General features: G+C 49.0%; 2 protein-coding genes across 3 annotated transcripts; one reads left to right on the top strand and one right to left on the bottom strand.

Annotated features, from left to right (window-relative positions):
* The first annotated feature begins 4,381 nt into the window (after nucleotides 1–4,381).
* Nucleotides 4,382–6,725, top strand: LOC120641535. Its single transcript, XM_039917709.1, has 2 exons — nucleotides 4,382–6,129; nucleotides 6,467–6,725. Exons 1-2 carry the CDS (start codon nucleotides 4,693–4,695, stop codon nucleotides 6,590–6,592), a joined length of 1,563 nt encoding a protein of 520 aa, XP_039773643.1. The 5' UTR covers nucleotides 4,382–4,692; the 3' UTR covers nucleotides 6,593–6,725.
* A 5,021-nt stretch (nucleotides 6,726–11,746) lies between these two features.
* LOC120641534 (mechanosensitive ion channel protein 1, mitochondrial-like) lies at nucleotides 11,747–18,341 on the bottom strand. 2 transcript variants are annotated; one of them, XM_039917708.1, is made up of 8 exons: nucleotides 18,059–18,341; nucleotides 16,216–17,075; nucleotides 15,490–15,761; nucleotides 14,921–15,021; nucleotides 14,017–14,124; nucleotides 13,061–13,279; nucleotides 12,445–12,575; nucleotides 11,747–12,141 (listed from the first exon to the last, which is right to left on the bottom strand). In XM_039917708.1, the coding sequence occupies exons 2-7, from the start codon at nucleotides 16,995–16,997 to the stop codon at nucleotides 12,471–12,473; spliced, it is 1,587 nt and encodes a 528-aa protein (XP_039773642.1). In that variant the 5' UTR covers nucleotides 16,998–17,075; nucleotides 18,059–18,341; the 3' UTR covers nucleotides 11,747–12,141; nucleotides 12,445–12,470. The 2 variants fall into 2 exon arrangements, with proteins under 2 accessions (XP_039773642.1, XP_039773641.1); XM_039917707.1 differs by having other exon boundaries at nucleotides 11,854–12,090; nucleotides 18,059–18,286.
* Nucleotides 18,342–19,388: the final 1,047 nt, after the last annotated feature.

The raw sequence follows: 19,388 nt of genomic DNA, 5'->3' as shown, positions 1-19,388 counted from the left end.
TTTTTTTTGGAACTAAACGGGGCCAAGTTCAATCACAATTGGCAGGCCTTGCGCGGCGATGCCGCGCGCCTTTTCTAGTCAAACTCTAGAATTCGATTAGTTGGATTCCAACGGTTTTTTTTCGATTAGTTGGATTACAAAGTGCATTTGCATTTCTTGCCAGTTTGGCACTTCGGCTACCGGCCCAGAGTTTGATTCTGTTTCGCTTTGCAAGCCCATAGTTTGTCGGAGGCGTATTGTTGTTATTTTTGGGCTGCGTATATTTGTCTTCCCGGAACCTATGAGGCCCACCGGGAAGCGTCTCGGCCGCAAACAGGAAAAACTCCGACATGCCCCCACCCACCACCCACACACGGCCCGTCATACTATTTGCCAGCAATGGAAGCCGAAATGTTGGGGCACAAATCGTACAACGCGTCAAAGCCTGCAGATTCTGTTTTGTCTCATGGAGCTTGCAATCAACAATGGGCATCCGGATCAGTGAAAGAGTAATAACAGAGATGGGCGATTTGTATCTTCAGAGAGACAGCATGAAGGAGTAAATTTCTGTCAGGTTGAACAAACGGAACCGAAGGGGACGCCAGCTGATTTCTCATTGTGACTGCTCAAGCATCATGATTACTGTTCAAGAATTTAGAATTGCTACTATTCGAAAAAAAAAACTCAATCATGTCAAGACTACATTTCAGTCAGTACGATAGCTGGATTCATTGCCGTGGAAGCTTCATCTCAGTGCAGCACTGATCTTGCTATCTTCAAATAATTGATCGCTTAATTGTTGATTGAGATTGACTGGCCTCTAATTGATCTTACATCGAACTTCCAAAGTAGAAGCAACCAATCCACCATGCCAGCAAAAAAAACTGTTCAGTTAAGCAGAAAATCTGAAGGTCCTAGATTGATTGTCAACGCATGCGGCGAGAGATACACGGTCCTAGAGATGGCAGGCGGGGGCGACCGGAATCCGACGGTTCTCCGGCGAGCCACAGCGTCACGAGGTGCCACCGCCGCGGGAGCAGCTAGGGGTATGTATTAAGCTCCCACGGCCGGGCATGGCAGCTTGGCCAACAGAAGACACCCCGCCTTAGGAGACGACAGCAATCGCTCGAATGGCGAGACAACGTGTGAAGCCGAAGGCGACAGCGATCGATCGACAGGAATGCTAGCTAGCGTCGCCGATGGGCGACGGCCCGGTTCCGTGCACGCGCGACCGCGCAGCTCGCGTGCGCGACAAAGAGGGTGACATGGGAGACGAAGACGAGTGACGAGCCGGGTGGGACGCGCGTGCGTCTGGAATGGCTTTTTTTTTTCGGGGGTGGAGTGGAAGCCACATCTCCAACCCGATCCCGTGCCGTTCCGTTTCACCTACGACGGCCGCCGCCTCCCTCAGCGAGTCAGCGTATGAACTCACTCACGCTCATGACTCATCTTGCCGGGATCAGCAGGCGCAGTGTCGTGCCGTCCTTCGATCTTCTCCAGCTCGTCGACGTCGAGTGATTTGGGAGGCAGTCAACAAGCAGGCTATGGATTTGACCATTTCCCAACTCGCAGCTACGGTTTTCGGTTATACAATATCACTAGCAAACAATAAGTTTGACTTGAGAGGTCAAAAAGCTCATAGAGTGAGGACCCTTCTATAGTCTATACGGCGACAAATAAAAGCGCACTGGCCTCCGAGCCAATGAAATGAACGAGGAAAGGGACGGGGGCAGCACGCCCTCTCGGGGAGGGGGATATGGGCTACGCTACGCACCAACATTCCCCCTGCTGCGCCTTGAGTTTTTGACCACAAGAATGAGAGCCGCACGAAATGGTAGGCCGCCGAAGGCGACGCGGCACCGAGCTGTGCCAAGGCAGCCGACCCCTTTCTGGTTCTCGAAATGATTAGGGACCCGCCTTTGTTTTTGCAAGAAAATATTTTCTAGTACAATTTCGACTAGGGCTGTGTTTAGATGAGGTGAAAAGAGGAGAAAAAGTCACATCAGTCACTGTAGCACACTGTAGTACTTTTTGTTTGTTTGTGGTAAATATTGTCCTACCATGACCTAACTAGGCTCAAAAGATTCGTCTCGCAACGTACATCAAAACTATGCAATTAGTTTTTTTATTTAACTACATTTAGTACTCCATGCATAAGTTATTTGTTATATTTAATGTATCGATGTGATAGAAGATGTGATGGATGTGATGGAAAGTTTGGAAATTTGGTGGGAACTAAACACACCCTAGGTGGCTTTTCCGCTAGTGCTTCCGAGCCCGGTCATCCTCAAGCACTCGAGCGATCATTCCCCGCGCCCTAACAAATACTTTCTGTGAATCTTTTTTTTAAAACTTTCTGTGAACAGTATCTCAGGCGGCGGCGGGCTTATTTCCCCAAGATCTCAGGCTCCGTGCTCATCGAGTCGATCTGGTGAGCTTTATCGTGTCAAAAGTACATGCACAGCGGCACCGGCGACCTCACTCTTGAGCAGTTTTTGCAGGTTGTATTCATGGAACATGTCATCTCGGGTACTATGTTAGCACGATCGATCATGGAGGCAGTGGCACTTATCCTGAAGAGCAGGGCATTGAAGTGCTCGGTAGTAGGAGCCTAGGAGGGGAGGGAGCATCAAGTGCGCCCCGTCCCTTTCAGAGTCCTTTCTTTTGCTCTCGTGCTGTGCTGCCGTATTGCCATAACCACGGGCATGTGCACACTTTTTTTTTTACCGGCATGTGCACACTTCTTAGCTTGTCGTAGACAAGAGAATATCTCTTACATACACGTTATTATACTAGCAAGTAACCTATAAGCGCACTAGTTTGGGTGATCACTAAAGACAAAACCAGGGAGTGACGTGTGTCCCAGTATGGACTATTATATTATTGATTGATGCACATCGTTGAAACAGCAAAGAAACACACACCAGAAGCCGTATTTGAGCAGCATCATGTGAGCTTGTTTTTTCGTCGAACATCGATCACGTCACGTGGGCTTTGCATGCAAGAAGAAGCGCGTCGCCACCAAAGTATGGTAACCGCTCCCCTTTTTCCAAAATTTTAAAACAGTTTCGGAGCCGCTTAACACTAACAGGTTTACTCACCCCTTTCTCCTTTTTACTACTCCGTGGACCCAGTGTACTAACCGACGCCCACCTCAGTCTTTTTTTTCCGGTAATCGGCACGAGAAAGAAACAAAAGTGTCGGTCCATTGTCGTCGTATTCCCCCGTCTTTCTTCCAGTAAAAAAGATGAATAATGTTACGACGCCAAACTGGGCAAGCGCTTATAACATTTTAAATCCTAATAGAGACGCAAATGGCTTAGCCTCTAATACCAATTATACTCATTTCAACCAAACCGTTTCATATCACTATATAGTGAATGCTTCTTACTATGCTCCAAGCTCATGTAATATGTACGCAGCTCCACTAAACTTGATTCGAGGACTTGACAAGTCCACCACGTTATTGGTTCCCCTCCAAACTATGTAACCTGGGTGCTTCATCATGATCTCACTGATCCAGTGGCTAATTAACGGAGAATATTGTGTATTTTGGAAAAAAAAAGTGTGATCCTACTAAAAAGTCATAAACCATAGTAATACATAATCACTGCGTTCGGCAGGCTGGAGCTGGAATGGTGTGAGAGAAAAAATACTATTGAGCTGTCTGGAGCTAGAGCTAGTGGCTGGAGTGGTGTGAGAGGAAAATACTGTTGGGCTGGAGCTGGAGCTTGCCGCCCAACCGAGTGAATAAAGTAACATGTACAATGAACCAAATCATTTTCTGGTTCTGGATTCGTTACTGCCACCCATACCACTGACGCAGTTGGTGATTATTCATGCAGATGAGTATGCGATGACGACGAGCCAGCACAGTGGGCTCCAGAAATCACTCGCCGGGGCCTGGCAACAAAAACGGCATGTACGTAAAACGAAAAGTACAGCTGTTTTATGCTAGAAGGGCTCAGAGCCGCGTAGTACATTCCAAACGAGCCCAACTACAAGTCTACTACCAAATCTCATCAGCAATCTTGTTTTTGGAAATTCTAATCGTCGCGCGAGCCCCCACAAACCCGATTCGCAACGTGCAGGCACCATTCAGATCCAATGACAAATTGTTCGAGGAAAGATCCAGTGACAAAATCTCCAGAGCCCTAAGATCACGCGACCGGGTACACCCTGTCTCTCATTCTCATACTCTCAGCCTCTCTCAGGCGGCCCGCAAATCTCCATCTCCCGGGCCGCGCCCCAATAAATACTCGGCATTAGCGGCAGCGCCTAGGCAAGGCATGCAGCAGCAGCAGCAGGCCAGCGGCACGGACGGGGAAAAAGGTGGGCAAAAGCGGGCACGAAACCGAAGCGCTCGCATCGCCGACCCACCCACCGAACCGATCCCCCCCCCCGCCCCACCCCCACCACACTCCCCGCCCCGGCGGCCTCGGACAGTCGGACCCGAGCGGAGGAGAGAGAGAGAGGGAGAAGAAGGGGGGCAGGAGGAGGAGGTGGCGGCGCGGAGGGGCACGCGGAGAGGAATGCGCGACCCGGTGTGAGCCTCTCTCGCCCCCCCCCCCCCCCCGCGAAATCCCATTGATTTTGATTCCGATTCCGCCGGCGGCGAAATCGGGCCGGCCAGCGAGCGGACGAGTCGCGGCGGTGTTGTCGGGGAGGGGGTGAGACGGTGAGGGTTGAGGAGCGGCGGCCACGGCGACCGGGATGAAGGGAGGGGGCGGGAAGGAGACGGTCACCGCCACCTTCCTCCGCTTGCTCCTCCTGCTCCTGCTCCCCCTCACCGCCCTCTACTTCTTCTACACGCTCCACCTCCTCCTCGCCTCCGCGTCGTCGGCCGCCTCCAACTGCCCGCCTGACTCCTCCGCAATCGCCTCCTCCGCCTCGGTCTCCCGGGCGTCCGCCAACCTCACGGCCGCGGCGGAGGAGAAGCGCCCCGGTTCCGCCGCCGCGGCGCCCGCGGCGACGACGCTGCGGCACCTGGTGTTCGGCATCGCGGCGTCGTCGCGGCTCTGGGACAAGCGCAAGGAGTACATCAAGGTGTGGTGGCGCCCGCGCGGCGCCATGCGGGGCTACGTGTGGCTCGACCGCGCCGTGCGCGAGTCCAACATGTCCACTGCGCGGACGGGGCTCCCGGCCATCAGGATCTCCTCCGACACCTCCGCCTTCCCCTACACGCACCGCCGGGGCCACCGCTCCGCCATCCGCATCTCCCGCATCGTCTCCGAGACGTCCCGGCTCGGCCTCCCCGGGGTGCGCTGGTTCGTCATGGGCGACGACGACACCGTCTTCTTCCCCGACAACCTCCTCACCGTGCTCAACAAGTTCGACCACCGCCAGCCCTACTACATCGGCTCCCTCTCCGAGAGCCACCTGCAGAACATCTACTTCTCCTACGGCATGGCGTACGGCGGCGGCGGCTTCGCCATCAGCCGCCCGCTGGCCGAGGCGCTCGCGCGGATGCAGGACGGCTGCCTCCACCGCTACCCGGCGCTCTACGGCAGCGATGACCGGATCCAGGCGTGCATGGCGGAGCTGGGCGTGCCGCTCACCAAGCACCCGGGGTTCCACCAGTACGACGTGTACGGCGACCTGCTGGGCCTCCTCGCCGCCCACCCGGTGGCGCCGCTCGTGACGCTGCACCACCTCGACGTCGTCAAGCCCCTGTTCCCGGACGCGAGGTCGCGCCCCGCGGCGGTGCGGCGGCTGTTCGACGGGCCGGTGAAGCTGGACACGGCGGGGCTGATGCAGCAGTCCATCTGCTACGACGGCGACAACCGGTGGACGGTGTCCGTGGCGTGGGGGTTCGCTGTGCTGGTGGCGAGGGGCGTAATGTCGCCGCGGGAGATGGAGATGCCGGTGCGCACGTTCCTCAACTGGTACCCGCGCGCCGATTACACGGCGTACGCGTTCAACACGAGGCCCCTGGCGCGTAGCCCGTGCCAGAAGCCCGCGGTGTACTACCTGTCGTCGGCGCGGCGCGCGGCCGACCGCGGCGGCGGGGAGACCACGGTCACGCGGTACGAGCGGTGGCGCCACCCGAACGAGACGCGGCCGGCGTGCCGGTGGGACATCGCCGACCCGGACGCGCATCTCGATCACATCGTCGTGTTCAAGAGGCCTGACCCCGGGCTCTGGGACAGGGTAACCTTCCAGACAAAACCATTCCTTTTCCTTCTATTCAATCGACACATGATGTGCATCCCCATATGGAGAGGGCCAACTGGCATTGGCATTGGCATCAGTTTGGCATTGTTTGTCACGTACAGCTACTTTTATCACGCAATCAACCCCTTCCTAGAGGCAACCTAGAGCTAAAAAAGAGAAGGATAATCGCAATGCCAACACAACTTTCCCTAATGCCAAGATAGAACATTCACTAATTGCAAATGCTCCATAAAAAACTGGAACTAGACCCATCCCACCTGTGATATTTTTCATTACTAAATGTGTTACTGATGCGCTACACATGGATTTGCAGTCTCCCAGGCGAAATTGCTGCAGAGTGGTTTCGTCGCCCATGGAGGGGAAGAGCGGGGATAAGAAGATGACCATCGATGTAGGCGTATGCAGAGAAGGCGAGTTCAGCCAGGTAGCAGCGGTATAAGCTTCATTAGATACTGATGAAGATAGGGGGATTCGGATTTTTTTTTTCTTTGTCTTCTTTGCTTGTACGAATCTATTCTTCTCGGAGGGAGGGTATCAGAGAGTTTTCGTTTCAGCATCAGCATCTCTTTCTACCGCGAGTTTGCCGAAACTCACGGGATGTATAACTCCAAGTTTTGGCCGGGCGTCCTGCCACTGCCATACGTACTGCCGCGTCACTGACGCGTGGACCCAGATCAGGCACGGGGTCAGCGGGCACACCGCGCCTGCGTCGCAACAGTCGCCATCGCGGGACGATGGCCGCCGCAGGGTGTGGGGTGGGCGCTTGTGTTTGACAGTACTGTACTGTTGAAATCATCCCTGCGGTCCCAGCTCCAGCGGAGAAATCTCGTCTCGGTACGGCCTGCCTCGGATTGCAGCCGTGGCGAAAGACCACGGCACCGTGCTCGGTGGCTTTAATGCCTTTTCCGGCGACATGGACGACCGAATTTATCGCCTCCTTGCTCACTTCAGTATCAGGGTTCAAGCTATTTGTACTTGTCATTCTCTATTTTCATCTCTTAAAACAATATTTTTGTCAGCTTATCAAGATTCTCTCATCTATATTCAGTTTTTATGCACCCATCAACCTCTATATCTTATCTGTAGTCTATATCAACTACCATCAGCGATCCCACTTGTCAGTTTCTTTTTATATATGTACTCTATACCAACTACCCTCAGCGATCCCACTTGTCAGTTTCTTTTTTACTTTTTTTAACCCCCACGCCCCCTCCCACAGCCCTCCCTCTCTTCACCTCGACGGCCACTCCCTCCCACGCCGGCGCCACCCTTCCCCGGCGGCACCTCCCTCCCCTTCCCTCGCCGAGCTCGGCCAGCACAAGCGGGACGGCCCCCTGCCGGCGGCGCGTCCTCCTTGCTCCTCCTCGGCCCTCCCCGGTGCGGACGGGGAGCTACGCCGCCGCAGGCGTGGGAGCTCCCCTCTCGCACCCCATTCGCCTCTTCTCCGGCGGTCGGCTGGGACGGGCCGCGACGGGGCGGTCCGCGCGCCGCGCCGAGCTGGCCCGCACCTCGCCCTCCTCTACTCGCCCGCCGGCCTCGCCCTCCTCCCTCGCTGGCGCAGGGGCGGATCTGCGGGCGGAAGGACCGGCGGCAGCGCCTCGCTCCCCCTTCTCCCAGATCCTCGGCAGGGCGGAGGCCATGGCGCGGCGACCCGTGGCACGAAGGTGCCCCGCTGTCGGTCGGATCCGCTGCCCTGCCCCCACCCTGCTCCCATCCTCGAGCCCCGCACCCGGCTCCCTCCCTCCGGTGAGCCGTCCCTCCCGCTGGCGCAGGACGGCGACACGGAGGGCGCGTGAGACTGTGGCACGACGGCGGGGGCGCGGCACGACAGCGGGCCCGCGGGATGGCGGTGAGCGCGAGGCGTGACGGCGGGACGGCTGCGCGCGGCGAAGGAACAGGAAGGAGCAGGGGGCCGCCACCGACGGCGGGCCTTGCGGCGGCGCAGAGGCCATGGCCACGGGCCGTCCCCTGGTCACGAGCTCGGGCCATGACGGCGGCGGCGGCCCGATCCGCGCGGAGCTAGGGCGGTGGTGCTGGAGACCTGTGGCGGCAGCCTTGAGGGTGGGGCACCGGCGGACGACGGAGGCCCGGCGGGCGGCGCGAGGTAGTTGGAGATGGCACGGGGCCCGCACCACGCGTGATGGTGGCGTGGCTCCTCCATTCCACTTGGGCTGTGTTTAGTTCTCAAAAACTTCCCCCCAAACTCCAAACTTTCCATCACATCAAAACATTAAATATAGCAAATGACTCATGCATGGAGTACTAAATATAGTTAAATAAAAAAACTAATTACATAGTTTTGATGTACGTTGCGAGACGAATTTTTTGAGCCTAGTTAGGTCATGTTAGGACAATATTTGTCACAAATAAACGAAATGTGCTACAGTGCGCTACAGTGACTGATGTGACTTTTCGTATCCACTTTTTACACTCTTTTTACGGAACTAAACACACCCTTGGTATGACGGACGGGCTGCTCGTCCGCAACAGTTGCGGATGGGATAGAGTACCCCGCTGCAGCTATTTTTACGCTAAACGCGTACTGCAGTGCGGGATACAGTCCCCCGCTGCGGACCGCCTCAGTGTGTGCGCGCTAACGTTCATTGATTGCTCCGAACCATCGGAAGCACGGCTATAAATGATCGGTGATGGTTGCCTCAACAGGTGGCAGCGTTCACAACACGCGACGGGACGATCCGTCCGCCGCATGCTGTAGTAATATTAAAGCTGAATCCAGCAAGCACATGGGCAGGAAAATTGATGTTTCCATGCCGACGCCCTAACTCGTATCCTAAGGCAGTCCCAACCCAAACTCTACTATTAGAGTTTAAGGCTCAAACACTCCATCATAAAAAACTATACTTCCCAATGCAAAGTGTATTATTTTGGTTTATATGACCCACTTATCTCTCTCACATTCATTCTTGATTTGCGTGAAAACTTGGAGTCTAAATAAGACTTGGAGTCTTGATTTCTCTCCCTCTCTTTTCTATAAATATACTGCCACATCAGCAAAACATAATAAATAGGAGACTTAGACTCCATAGTAGAGTCTGGGTTGGGACTGACCTAAACAAATAAAAAAAAGTTAATCAACCGAGTATTTTATGCTGCCAGGACGTGTGTCAATCTCAGTGGGCCCTCACATGCGAGCTGGATCAGAGATCCCCCATGCAGTAAGACGTTGATATCACCTCGATTTGAGGTCCTGTTTGGATGAAAATAGCACAAGTAGCACAAAAATTTTGACCAATAATTAGAGGTACTAAATAAAGGTAATTTACAAAACTAACTTCACAGCGCTGTACTACTTCGCGAGACGAACCTAATGAGGCTTTTGACCGCACGATTCGAGGATGGTTACTGTAGCATCACTGTAGCCAATCATCGATTAATTACTATCATTAGATTCGTCGTGAAAAGTTACACCCATCCGTGAAAAGGTTTTGCAAATAAACTTCGTTTAGTACTCCATGCATTGAAGATTCTTTTTTCGGGAATTGTGTGCTAGTAGTACTAGAGCTAAACCAAACAGGGCCTGAACCACACACTTTGTTCACTACTCGAAACGCTCCGAATGGAAACAGACAGCTGCACAAATTATAAAGCGTACCAGTTCCCTCCCTTAAATTTCGTGTGAACTGGCCCTCTATTTCCCAATCTGTGGCTAACTTCCGGATATAGCCGTGCTTACTCCCCTGTTAAACTACTAGTTTCTTGGTTCGAATGATTCGAATCCTCGCCTCTGTTTAGTTCAAAAAAATTTCTACAGTACCTGTCTGTCATATCGAATGTTCGGACACATGCATTAAGCACTAAATGTAGTTAAAAAAAATAACTAATTATACAGTCTAATTGATTAGCACGAGATGAATTTTTTAAGCCTAATTAGCCCATGATTGGACATTATTCGTCAAGTAACAACGAAATATGCTACAGTGTCGAAACCCAAACTTTTTCTCCAACTAAACACACCCTTAGTTGGTGAAAATTTTTGGATTTTAGTACTATAACACATTTCATTGTTATTTGATAAATAATATCCAATCATGAACTAATTAGAGTTAAAAAATTCATCTCATGCTAATCGGTTAGACTGTGTAATTAGTTATTTTTTAACTGCATTTAATGCTCCATGCATGTGTCCAAACATCCGCTGTAACGGGTACTGTAGAATTTTTTTTGAAACTGTCGGTACCCCAGGACTGGGGTTACCCCCTCTTGCTGTGTCTAGGCAAGAGTCTCGTAGTTATTCTTAACTACGCCCTGACGGCCGAGCAGCCGGACCCCTGTGGTCCGGAGCCCTGCTCTCCCGGCAAACGGCCCCAGACCCGCTTCCCGCTTGGGGAGGGTCCGGTGACGCCACATGTCCCGGAGGAGGTAGCCCTCAGCCAAAATAGGGGGGGGCGGACCTCCCAAGGAGTTCCGGACCCCCGCCGGGTTCCGGACCCCCATATACTATCCGGACCCCTAAGCAGGGAGGAACCGACACCCCGCCTGGGGCAGGTCCGGAGCCGCCACGTGTCCGTAGGTGCGGGCACGCGCGCGGGGCCGCGTGGCTTCCACTGGAAGACTCGCCTACCTACCACATTCAATACGGTAGGCGGAAGAACGCTCTGCCACAGCAGAGCCCGATGCGGCTTTTGCCAGGTTGCACTGTTGGTCGCGTATTATCAAGGCGCACAGTGCAGTCGCTGGCGCCGCCCACGCCGCATATGTCAGTCTACTATGCCAGTTGGACACAACGGCTCGGTTTCGCCCATTATGACGACTGCACGGTAGCCTTGACAGACTACGCCGCAAGCTACATTGCCCCAACGGGCGCCTCGCCGATGGGACAAATAAAGACCCCCCTCGGTCATAGAGTCTACAGGGCAATGAAGCGTATCCGAGAAGAGATTCTCAACCGCTGTAGCACCATTGAAGCATTCTGCGCAATATATTATACATCCATGTTAGACCCACCTGTCGGGGTCGGAAGTATATTATACATCCACGTTAGACCCACCTGTCGAGGTCGGAACGAGTGTGTACGCGTCCCTCTTGGTCTATAAAAGGGAGACGCTCGCTAGAGGAAACAGTCAAGCCCCAGCAGGGCAGATGATAGACTCATTCATACTAAGAGCAATACATCTCACAGTGGATGTAGGATATTACGCTCCGGCGGCCCGAACCACTCTAAACCCGAGTGCTCTTGCATTCTTGCCCCCAAACTAGATCAGCCTAATTCCTTAGCACTTTCCCGAGTACTCCCCCTCTGGGATTAGACGGGTACGTTCCGCCACCCGGCTGTGGGTCCCCTAAAAAGCCCACAACAAAAACTAAACAGGACCTTAGTTAATTATATCTGGAAGAATAATCTAATCACATTGTCTACTTTTTTTTAGTACATTGTTTACTAGTATACAAGCCTTCTCCATTGACGCGTGTCCTGCAATGTCTACGACACACAGACTTTGAGAGGACTGCGACCATACCACAATATTTTATTTGTTCAAGACGATTCTGGCACACATGCTGATGCATGGCACTAGTAGTTCCGAGGATTAAAGAAAAAGTGAACGTTAAAGTTCACTAGAAAAATGCTGATGCATGTCACAAATGGACAATGTCGAACGCTACTCATTTCGAGATGATTGTCAGGTTAGAGCTTGACAAACCCGTACGTATCGAGGTTAAAACCGGACATTTTAGCCAAAATGGAGCAACAATCCGCTCACCCACACGGCCAGTGGACAGTGAGGGGTCAATTACCATACCTAGCTTCCAAAGGCAATGACAGTAACAAATATCTATCGGTGATAGATGGGTCCAAAATATCTATCAATGACATAGCACACGGACGTTCTTGCCAACGCCCCCAAAGCAAAACACCAGGCGCCACCGCCACGTAGGTCAGGATGCAGTTCCACAGTTCTGTAGGCTAACGGAATATACCAGCCAATGGATGCAATTCCCTCATCAAAAAGATTGCGAAAGTGAAGTTATCTGAAAAATTGCTACTGATAAATCAACAATGTTCTCTTCGAACAAAATTGGCTGAAATGCGTGTAAGCCTTTAGCATGCAGGTACAATAACCAACTTGGAAAACTGCCAAACAGCGGTTGAAGCAGTTTGTGGGAAGTTGAAAAACTGTGGTTTTTCATGGTGGCACAGAAGAACAAAACCGAGGGATCACAGAAGAAATGTTACACATAACTTGGCGGCACTTAAGGCTTATGGCTTTTTAACATAACAGCTATGGATAGTATTAACAATCTACAGGTTAAAAGAGCCAAATATGTACTTACCCAACTTAAAGTCCCAGAGTTGTGAATTAACAACACTGCATAGTGCTTCCAAGTTCAATGCCATGCAACTTAATAATCCTAGCAGCTCCCAAAAGAATATCTTGTTCGGCAGATAGCCACTCATCTTTTCTCTGCAAGACATAAAATATTTGTGTTAGGATTGAAGAGGAAAGGACCGTTCCAAATATGCACTAGGATAATAGTGAGTACCAAACTAGCATGGTGCCTATGCCCATGGCTATCACCCGTTTCATGAGGATAGACAAAAGTGTTTTTAGCCTCAAAGGGAGTGCTAAAGGATCCTATCGTATTTCTTGTATTACCAGAAATTTGGGGTATATTTTTGGGAAAAAAAAAGAAACTCCACCCGTAACTGAACAAACTTTATACTCCCTCCGTCGCAAAATAAGTATATGATCTTGGATAAATTTAGTAAACTATTTTAACTTCAACCATAATTATCTTTACTAAACATATATGAGTGATGTTAATATACTTTTTCTATCAATACTTTCCAATATAATTTACTAAGCTTCGACACTTGTGCTTGAGGAGGGAAGAGGACATAACACCTGTACAGCAGCATAAATATAGAAGTAGAACAGATCAAACATACCATGTTTTTTAGGTTGCATCCAATGGTGAGCTCTCCATATGAACTTTCCAATCTTGAGAGATAGCAATAAGGAACATCACTATTGGACACATTTGGATTCGACCTTAACATAACCCTTATCTCCTCTGATACAGAAGGAACCTTCTCAATATCCTCAATTCGTATTGGAATCTTTGTCACACTAGCTCGCCAATCGGCTCGTGATCTATTTACTATCATCTGTAAATTATTTAGAATATCGTGTCAAGACAATACAAGATTGGCCCCACCAAACTTACCAAGAACAACAAGAGGCAATGAGGAAGAAATCCTTACAGCAGTCATAGAAGTACAGCATAACTGAATGCTTTCTAGCAAATTTCTAATTAACTAACCAACAGAAGCATTTGACACAATATTTATTCCAAACTTCCTATAGAAAAGAAATATTTCCAAAGGTTTCATAGGATATAATATATTATCCGAAATTTCTATGCTATCATGACTTCCAGCTAGGGCTGGAAGTCTGAAGTTTGTTTGTAAAAAAAAGAAATTTTAAATTTTAAATTTAAGAGTCGGTTTTAGAAGCTACCAGAGCACAGGCCAAATAACAATTCATCAACCATGGTTGGTAGAGCTAGAGCAAATCATTAACAATGCTCTGAAGTAAAAGTGTGCACATTTGTGTCTCATTTATGGTCATTTAACTAAAGAAATCCAGGCTGCTAATATCCCAAGTAAGAAAGTTCACTGCGCTATCATAAAAGCTAACGCATCCAGCTAAATTAGGATAGGAAAACACATACATGTAAAAAGAGTGTCAAAATATAATTGTGTTTTCTACTCAATAAACAGCCATGTAGGTATAGATGACTAATTTGTATGTCACTATGTCAGCATGCACACTGATGAACAATAGGATCCACACGCGTGTTTTAAATCTAAGAAACATCCAGCAATAGAAATAGCTATAATACCTGACTGGAGAACAGAGAGTTGGGTACTATGACAGGGAGCTTTTCTGGATTGATCAATGAAGTAGAAGTGAGTCCTATTTCGACCACCTTGCCTTCTATTGGCCCCGCCTATAATGTAAATTTCTATTAGTTACTGTGAGCCAGCAATTATATAATATTAAGAGCATCTAAAAGCAATAAAAGAGTAAGTATGTCCAGTCCAAATTGGCCATTTATCATTGTCGGCAAACACAAGAGAAAAGAGGGTTCATTTTTTCCATCTTAGCTACTGAAAACGAACAAGAGACTTGGAGCTGACAAATGTTTGAATAGTTCCCAACACCTGTCCATATTTTTTCGTTAAAGCTCTTAAATAACCGTCAGTTAGCATCTGTTAATTCAAGGCATCTTTTTGAATTTTGGATGATTCACTAACTGTGCTTCAGCTATGAAAGAACCAATTACCCTTTTACATCACCTTGCTCCAAGAAAAATATGTTTGTTTAAGACAAATATTAGAACCAAGTCATGGCTTATAAAGTTATGATGAACGCAAAATAGCATTCCTTCTACCAGTAATACTGCTTTTCCCACCCTTTACAATACATCATTTTTACTCCACAATAGCACATGTATCTTAAAAACCCCCTAATACTTGCAAGTTAAGACACAAATCATTCTTTTATTATTATCAACATCTATCATGAAATAGCAGCTGAATATTTTTTATCCATAGTTCCATACCGTCCTCAAGTCAAATGAAATTTAAAACTTAATAGTATGTATAATACCATTATGAATCTATGGTTTCAGCAGACAAGTGTATAGACAAAAGCGATCAGATAAATGAGAAGGATACAAAAAAATTGCAAGTTTCAGCTGACAAGTTTGGTATGTATTATACAATTATTTCTACTAGAAATACCTTTATGTAGTCGTTAACGGAGAATGGCTTAGAAAATTGCAAGGAGAACCCACTGAGAATATTACCAAGGACATCTCTAGCAGCAAAAGCAGTAGCAACACCTAAAGTATACAAAACAGAAGAAAATTTCAGTACTGTTAAATGTATGATTTAGTCGCAGGCTGCTGAGCAAAAACTTCCAAACCACTATTTTTTGCATTTTGCCGATGTAATCATGTAGGAGTAATAAAAAGAATCATAGTATCCTAATATATATGCTACTGTTTCCTTTGCGGGAACTAATTCCAATAGGGAAGAAACAAAGGACCATTTGCTTAAAGATGTATCTTAGTAGGAGATTCTTTTGAATGAAAAAAAAGGGGAAGGCAACACAAGTATTTCCCCGTGCATACCGCTAACTTATTGAGTTCTTTCATTTCATGTGCTCAAAGGTGAAGAACTAGGACAAACTATACTGTAATTATTTAGTGCAACAAAATCTTGATTTACAAATGTGGACAGCTGGATAGACTTTTGGAAGGAAGACTAGGAATCTAGAAATAAGGAATTTACTTACGAAAGTACATTACCTCCCACACCACCAACAGTTAATATTGACTGAACAGCTACACCACAAGCTTCAGCAAGACCCATTACTCCTAGTCCAATCAGTCCCAATGAAGAAACCTTATCAAACGCTGATATTCTGTCGCGGTCCACACTAGGGGTATCTGGGTTGGTCATGGCTTTAGCAATGAAGTTGGTTTTCCACCTCTGAAGGAACCATACAAAAGACAGCACAAACGCAGCCCTCCATGCCTGTGGAAGATAAGTTGATATGCTTGGTGCAATAAGTGTGGCCCTATGGAAGTGAAACCACCATACATATGAGTATCTCTGAACACAACATTATATCATAAGAAAATATCACTTTTTAACCAGACCATAATTATTAAGACAATGTCAGAGAAAAATGCATTTTGCATTTCTGCATTAATAAATAACGAACCAGCAAGGTAAAAAAGGCAATGTATATTGTGATGAAACTTTGGTGACACTGAAGAAACATATGGAATGCCTAAGTAGTAGTTGCATATCTCTAGGTTCTTCAGAAAATACAAAATGGCTGCAGCAATACTGAAACCACTATAGGTTTTCCCAAAATAAGACATAAACTTGACAATCAATTAGATATAAAAGATTAAGATGCAAAAGGTGCAAAACTATGAAGAAAATAGGCTTTAACAAAGAATACTCCCATCAGGAGGACAGAAAAAAAGATAGATTATTTTTCAGAAAGCTAAATAGAAACTTACATCTCTGAAAATGCCATAAATGTGATAAGATATTTAGCAGGATCCTCTAAAGCACACCAGAGACTAGTTTGGTATAAAACATCATTCTTGGTTGAGTTCCCCAAAAGTGCTGCTATAGGACTTTGTGACGTGTACTTGTGAAGCCTCCTTAGAATGATAGGCATGACCAACCATGCCATCATTGTACCACACAGCGTTCCGCCAAGTGGAACAACTACCTTTTCAAGATTTGGATATGTATCAAATAGCTGTTGGACATGAGGTGTAACTGCATCAGTCAGTTCCTTAACTTTCTTGCCTGCATCAGTGATAGCATCTACTGTAGACTTGCGAGCATTATGCAAGATCTCAATCCAAGAACCCTCACCACCACCTGCAGTGCCAACCTCAGAGCTTTCTGTAGAAGGAACATTAGAGACAGCACTCCGAGAAGCTTCTGGCTTGATTCCAGTATCTGAGGAGTATCCACGATGGAAGCTTGAAATGCCTAAGAAACCTGGCAATGCACCATGTCTGGACTTTGGCGCAATCAACCAATTAGTGTCCATATGACTTGAAAAGGGCAATCTTCTGGTCCTCGCCACATCATTAACTGCAGAATACCGACCCACCACCTTGATCTGGTCAACAACTGTAATATCAGGTTTTCTTGAGCGCTTAGCACAGCTACTGAACCACCTCAAAGCACCAGAAGGCACAGATGGGCCAACAAATGTCTCCATTACACTCTGACTAGCAGATGATTGAATTGTCCGACGCCAAGTTGCTGCAATCCCTGACATTTGGAGCTACTTTTAATACCAGCTTGATATCCACAGAAAGGTTTCTGAAAGACAAAGATGCCCGGAGAATTTCTTGTCCTGAAACATGAAATAATTTAATATGCAAGTTTCATAGACCCACATAATCAAAGCCATAAGACAGTTCAAACATTTTTCTTTTTGTACAAATACAAATGAAATAATTCCAGCAACTGATAATCCAGAATTGTGCTAGCAAAAATGGCAAACAAAGGATGAACCATATTTCCGTATGACTTTCACTATCCTTATGAGCTTATGCACTGAAGCACAGATACCAAGGTGTAATATCACAGCTTGCAGCCAATTAAAACCTATAGAAGCATACATATGAAATTCCTGTATTAGAAATTAAAGTTCCACAGAGTCAAAGACGCGTAGCTGATAAATCTGAAAACTCTGGCTACACAAACTTCATATCAAATGTTACAACATCTGCTTCAGGAAATAACCCGAGTGTCGAGTATCCCAACATAACAACAGATTCCATGATTGGCATCCTAAAATTGGATTTGAACTTCTATAGAGCTAACACCAAACTCAACATTACAGATCAAACACACGAGTGATCTAGCAAGGCAACTAGCACAACAAGTGCCTAGAAACAAAAGGGCAGCCACCTCTATTCCATTCAATTGCAAAACTGGATCAGCAAACAGCATCCTCATCATGCCCAGACATTCAGAAAAATCCACCGCTTCACGCTGCTGAGCACTAACGTTATCCACCAAGCGCGAACCCCCAAAATTCACGAATCACGACAACTATGTATCATTCTCGCAACCAAAATTAGGGTAAGCAACTAGGAGCATTGCGTATTCAAGGAAAATAAACTGCAACCGCGCCGTTGTTGGGCACCTATGGGGGCACCCAACCTCGACGACCCCAAACTGGAGGGTGGGTTCGACTAGTAAAGCGCGTCACAACACATAAACCCCAACCAACTGAATGGAGCGCGCGGCGGGGGTATTCGGTTTGATCGAGAAACCAAACCCACTCGCAGAAGGGATTCCATTCAAGGCAAGCCAGAAATGATTACTTACCAGCAAACGAAGAAACCGCAGCCAACTCCTGATGGATCTCCACTCCACTGGACCGAGAGAGGAGCGGCAGTGTGGCGGGACCGGTGGACTTGGGGGGCGGCGGGTGGAGGAGCCGGCGGGGAGAGGAAGCGACCGCCGCGGCGGATGGTCTCGGCCACCTCAGCACGCCACCGCTGCAGCCTGCAGCGCTGCCCCCTCCTACAAGAGGCCCCAAAGCGTGGGGGGTGATGCGTCTCCGTCTCCCGTGCGTGATGCGCCGCAAAATGAGCACACACGCTTGGTGGCGGCCAGAGAGAAGCCCAGGCCTTTGAGGGATGCACTTTTGGATGGGCCGGATACGAGGCCCATATAAATGGTCACCAAAATTGACAAGAATATATAAATGAGATTATTCAAGTGGACGAGGTTCGCAACAGCCAGCCCGCGAGGAATACCATCAGCAACAGCCAGACTTCTGTAACACCCAGGAAACTGCGGACGGTCCGCTAGGGAGTGGTGGACGGTCCGCCAAAGTAACGCCCAGAATATTTATCTGGTTGTGGGCCCGGTCGTCATCTCCTCCTTCCTCCTTTCCCCATCGATAAGAGACGAGCGGAGCTCGTTCGCTAGCTCCGCCGCCGCCCTCTTCCTTCGATCTCCCTCCTCCGGCCACCATACCTCTATTCTTTGCGCGAGCATCTTCCCCAGCACCTCCTCCACCTTCCCCAACCCATAGCCCAGCTCCTCCCGACCGGAATCGCCCCCGCCACCGCCGGTCACCATTGGAGCCCGGTTGAAGCTTTGCTCCACCGTCGATCCGCTCGAACCGATCGCGAGAATGGATTCATGGTGAGTTACTTGTGCTCCCTGGCCTTTTTCCCCCTCCTGTTGTGCGCCGCCGGTGAACGGCCGCCGCCGCACCTGCTTCCGCCTGTCGCATGGTGTCAAAGAGGCGAACCACGGACGGTCCGCCCAGGGGGGCCGAACAGTCCGCCAGTAAGATTAGGGTGGGTCCAGAGACGTCGTTGGCTCTAGCGGGTCTGCAAAAGTGAACTGCGGACGGTCCGCCAAGGAGGGCCGGACAGTCCGCAAGTTAGGTTAGAGTTTGTCCAGAAACGTTGTGTTTCGGGTGGTCTCGCGTAAATGAACCGCGGACGGTCCGCCAAGGAGGGCCGAACGGTCCGCCGGTAAGATTAGAAGTTTGTCCAGAGATGTTGTTGTCTCTGGCGAATTGGCAGAGTGAACTGCGGACGGTCCGCTAATGGAGAGCGGACAGTCCGCCATAGAGCTTGAATTTCGTCCAGAGACGTTGTAGGTTCTGGCGAGTTGGCAGAGGTGTACTGCGGACAGT

Source organism: Panicum virgatum, chromosome 7K (assembly GCF_016808335.1).
Source record: "Panicum virgatum strain AP13 chromosome 7K, P.virgatum_v5, whole genome shotgun sequence".
In the NCBI taxonomy this organism is placed as follows: domain Eukaryota; kingdom Viridiplantae; phylum Streptophyta; class Magnoliopsida; order Poales; family Poaceae; genus Panicum; species Panicum virgatum.
Note: the sequence above shows the minus strand (reverse complement) of the source record. Positions and strands in the feature narration are given on the sequence as shown.